Raw genomic sequence first — 4,911 nt, forward strand, 5'->3', positions numbered from 1 at the left:
TAAAGTAATTGGTGATAAATTTGCATCAGATATCCCCACTTTATCTTTCAAAACAGAGAATTTACCAGGACACTCCAAAAACGCTCAAAAGGAAATTTGAATCAACTGAAACATCAACATTTTCAGCACTAATACAGACAAACTGGCTTTCCCACTTTTAGAAAATGAAACTGGGTACATCAGATGTTGAGCATTGGACGGTCTTTTAATCAGTCATTTCCGTCCCCTCCATAACTGCGACTTATTGAAGTATGTGTACGAAGCAAATTATGGAGTAGTTATTGCCACTGGAACAATTCGAAACTCTTCGCGCGGACGTGCGAGCTTGTAAAATGTCGAATTCCTTATTCATTCGCATTTCAGGTAGCCATGATGATCCCAAGGAAACAAAAATGGACCCCTCTTGTATTGCTAATAAACTATGGACTTGTTATATCAAAAATCTCTGTTGGGGACCACTACTCCTCTCTGGAGTACTGGTCTCGTTTCTCCACTTTACAATGTCACTACTGATTCTTCGGTCAAATCTGGGTGCTCAGATGTATTGGGCAGTTGTGAAAGTCCTGACAGTTGTTCAGGTACGTCACTTGATTCACTAATGTTTGTCAGATTTCTTATCTGACATATCAACAAGCCGAAGCCCGGATTCTGGGAGAGATTGTGACTCATTCCTTTCTGATTTTGTGCCAGAGGACGTTCTCGATTTCGTTGCTGACTACTCGGTAAACTTATTGTTTACTAATATTTCCTTCTAGACGCGTCGTCCAGAGGCTGATTCTGAGTTGCTGTATGATGGCTGCACTGATGCAAACGCGATTCCTTACTTACCACAACCTACTGACTTCCACATGCCTCAGTTACTCGGAGAATCTCTCAACACTGGTTGTTTAAAGTCAAATTCATACACAAGTGATCTTATCTTGTCAAATGTTAGACGAAATGTTCATTCGAAACGACGTCGTGAGATTAATCGTGAGGCGTCAAAACGTTATCGACAAAGGTTGAAGCAAAAGTCATTGCAAACGCAACAAGATCTTAGCCTTGTTATTTCCGCATATGAGCAGTCCAAATCAGCTTACGAGAAAGCTGAGCATGCTTTTGATGTGTTAAAGAATATTGTTCTTGATCTGATTAATATTGTTCCTCGGAATTGAACCGCTTACTCCACTTTGTCCTCCCAGAAAGCCTGTACTGTCCAATATATTTCTGAGCACTGGTATGGTATCTTTTCTGACTAAATATGTACTGTCCTGATTGCTGTGTTATGTTCGGTGGAGACATGTCTGTGTTCACTCTTTGAATGCGTAATTCTCAGATATTACCAGGGTTATTTAACTACCACAACAAGTGCTTCTTGTGTTTTTGAGTCTTAGAATATTAAAACAATGTACAAGTGTGTCTGGCGAAGTGTCATTGTCACTTGCTTCGGCTTCAGGTTTCGAATATTCAAAAACCAATATTTTTATAACATGCGGAAGCACTAAAATACCAAGAAATGAGAAAACTAGACAAACTAAGACTAAATAGTCGAAGTTAATACCAGGTAGTAGGTACATTCAGTTTTAACTGCATAGTTAATTACACTCATCAGTAAAAATATGCCCTCTGAAGCCGACCGTAAGCAATAAGTAGATAAGAATACACAATTACACTAAAGCAAAGTTTCGTAATTAAACAATGGGTGCATGCGTTTACTTCATGTCACGGTTAATCCTGTTGAAATATTGGATGTACGTTTCCGTACTAGGAGACCGGACATAGAAGTTCGCCCAGTTAGTTTCTTCGGGAGTCAAAAACAGTGGGGCGTTAAGTATGTCAATTATTTACCCTTGTCGTTGTCTTACTTATTTTGGTTACTTAACCATTAACATTCATCGAATTGAATTACTCCCTTTATAGATTAATTGTACTGTCAGGTACAGAAACCTGACTACTGTTGCACATTCTAGCAAGCTCCGTAATGCTTGAAAATGTAAATATTATTTTAGACATTTAGTTGAGGTATGCAGTCAGCCAGTCTTTCTTAAAAGGCAGACGATGTCGACTGATTTCGTATAGCTTCTCAAGACAGAGAGGTTACTCAAAAATGTTGCACTGAGGAAGAGGAACACGATAAAGAAACAGGAAATTACATATAAAAAATTAATAAGACCAAGTCAGAAATAACAAACACAAATCAGCAACCCCCAAAAAAGAAGACAGAATAATAATGATATACAGGAGGTTATTATACAAATATAAACAAACTAGAATTATACAGATGTGAAGAACTCCAAAAGAATACTAATGGGTGCGTGAAATGAAGATACTACATACTCGATACCTACTGTAGGTTGTGAGACATCGATATATTTATTCGAATGAAAATGTAAAGGGAGACGTTGTAACGAAGTCCCATGACCTTTGTTGGAATTAGATAGTGAGTCTTAAAATTACAGTATAAAACATCAAACAACCGAAATCCTGTAAGTTGTAGTGACAAATAAGTTCACTCCTGAATCATCACTTCACTTTTAGAGAGTGCAAAACAAACTAGAAGAGGAACCTTGTTCTCTCACGAAACAAAGGGGTAGTATGAAGTACTTACTGGATAGTTTGCAATTACCACACTGATACCGCCCTAATGAAAAGAAGATTAAACAACTACAAACTAAAGAGTTGCCGGTGTGAGGAATACAATGGATATCTCACTTAAAGCACAGCGCATCTTTGGAAGCTATATGGATTCGGTGAATAGATTCTAGTAAATAAATGGAAAGTCTCAAAATAGTTCACACGACAGACATACTCCGAAAATCACTTCCCAATGATGTATTCGATTAATCTACTATATGTCTGTCAATGCTTCTAGGCCATAACGTGCCACTATCCGAAGTTCCAGATCAAATCAAACGCAAATTTACTTCACGTTGAAGACTATTTTACAAATCTATATTGTCAGATGATCCGATGCACATCTGACTGCTGTTTGAATTATGTCGGAAATCGCACGAATTATTGTTTTATGTACTTTGCAAATAATGTCATAGGTTTATTTAGGACGATATATTAGAATTGGATTATTCGGAATAATCGATATTTTTCATGGGATATGAATATTTTGTGATGAATAAATAGAGAAAAATTACAGAAAGATTATCCCTCATAAGCAAGAGAATCCTAGATCAATTATCGCCTTAAATATACTAGGTCAACGTTCAGGTTCCATGATCCATTCGCTACTTCAATTATTTGTTTAATAACAATGACTGTTATTGAAACGTCACGGTTACTCATGTCTTCTTTCCAAATAATCCACCATAAGCACCCAGTATTGTGAAGGTTTTGGAGAATTCCCCAAAATCAGTGGTTATTTGGATGGAAAACTGAATTCTCCCCAACCTCACTTGTAGTTTTGGGAAGGTATCACTAGTTCCACAGAGGCTAAGGTTTCTGTTGGAGCAAACATTTTGCGAACAGAGTAGGCAAAACAATAATTCGTGCGATTTCCGACATAATTCAAACAGCAGTCAGATGTGCATCGGATCATCTGACAATATAGATTTGTAAAATAGTCTTCAACGTGAAGTAAATTTGCGTTTGATTTGATCTGGAACTTCGGATAGTGGCACGTTATGGCCTAGAAGCATTGACAGACATATAGTAGATTAATCGAATACATCATTGGGAAGTGATTTTCGGAGTATGTCTGTCGTGTGAACTATTTTGAGACTTTCCATTTATTTACTAGAATCTATTCACCGAATCCATATAGCTTCCAAAGATGCGCTGTGCTTTAAGTGAGATATCCATTGTATTCCTCACACCGGCAACTCTTTAGTTTGTAGTTGTTTAATCTTCTTTTCATTAGGGCGGTATCAGTGTGGTAATTGCAAACTATCCAGTAAGTACTTCATACTACCCCTTTGTTTCGTGAGAGAACAAGGTTCCTCTTCTAGTTTGTTTTGCACTCTCTAAAAGTGAAGTGATGATTCAGGAGTGAACTTATTTGTCACTACAACTTACAGGATTTCGGTTGTTTGATGTTTTATACTGTAATTTTAAGACTCACTATCTAATTCCAACAAAGGTCATGGGACTTCGTTACAACGTCTCCCTTTACATTTTCATTCGAAGAAATATATCGATGTCTCACAACCTACAGTAGGTATCGAGTATGTAGTATCTTCATTTCACGCACCCATTAGTATTCTTTTGGAGTTCTTCACATCTGTATAATTGTAGGTTTAGCATTTCTGTAAACGAATTGACTGACCCCTTTTTAAAACTAAGGATAGTTGTGTTCATTAGGAAATTATTGAAAAATTTTGTGATGAACAACATCTAAATAACCTCACATGAACCTTACTCCTTATTCGCCAAGAATTCTTAACAGTTGAAAAATTTGAAGTAAACCAACAGGAAATACTTCCATACTTCAATAACGGAAATAACGGCTTTTTAACACTTATCTTCATAATCTGAACAATTAACTTAATGGAGTAGAAACTGTTAGATAAAGATAGTCAAGGGCGAAATTCGAAGGCACTACACTTTCTGTATTTGGCTTTAAAACTACCACTGTTAACAACAGTGAACTAGTCCTTTTGATGGATTGTTACATAGAAACCAACGACGTAAGGACAGCATTATTAAGTGGAGTTCACTCCAAGTAAACTTGGAAGAAAGGAACTGAAACCAGTTAGTGTTTATTAAATAACTCTAGTTGGTGCTCACAGTTAATCAGTATAATGACGACCAAGTCTCTCATACTACCGATAACCTTAGTGAAAACAAATATGTATCCACCTTGCAACTTTAAGAGAAGAAACCAATAATTAGCATTTCTAAAAATGTTGTTGCATTGTGTATAATTGTAACTATCTATTTTATTTAATTTCTAAGTATACTGTCATGAAATGCCACACAACT

At 36.6% G+C, this 4,911-nt stretch overlaps 1 protein-coding gene across 1 annotated transcript; it reads left to right on the top strand.

Annotated features, from left to right (window-relative positions):
* The first annotated feature begins 195 nt into the window (after positions 1–195).
* Positions 196–3,487, top strand: MS3_00002513 (uncharacterized protein). Its single transcript, XM_012946850.3, has 4 exons — positions 196–327; positions 364–578; positions 610–722; positions 756–3,487. The coding sequence occupies exons 2-4, from the start codon at positions 422–424 to the stop codon at positions 1,152–1,154; spliced, it is 669 nt and encodes a 222-aa protein (XP_012802304.2). The 5' UTR covers positions 196–327; positions 364–421; the 3' UTR covers positions 1,155–3,487.
* Positions 3,488–4,911: the final 1,424 nt, after the last annotated feature.

This window comes from Schistosoma haematobium, assembly GCF_000699445.3.
Source record: "Schistosoma haematobium chromosome Unknown HiC_scaffold_176, whole genome shotgun sequence".
In the NCBI taxonomy this organism is placed as follows: Eukaryota; Metazoa; Platyhelminthes; class Trematoda; order Strigeidida; family Schistosomatidae; genus Schistosoma; species Schistosoma haematobium.

Bases quoted from the DNA above. Each gene is read 5' to 3' on its own strand.
- MS3_00002513 (XM_012946850.3), top strand. From the start codon at position 422: ATGGACTTGTTATATCAAAAATCTCTGTTGGGGACCACTACTCCTCTC. The intron at 579-609 runs GTACGTCACTTG...AATGTTTGTCAG, and splicing joins AAGTCCTGACAGTTGTTCAG to ATTTCTTATCTGACATATCA. The intron at 723-755 runs GTAAACTTATTG...ATTTCCTTCTAG, and splicing joins ATTTCGTTGCTGACTACTCG to ACGCGTCGTCCAGAGGCTGA.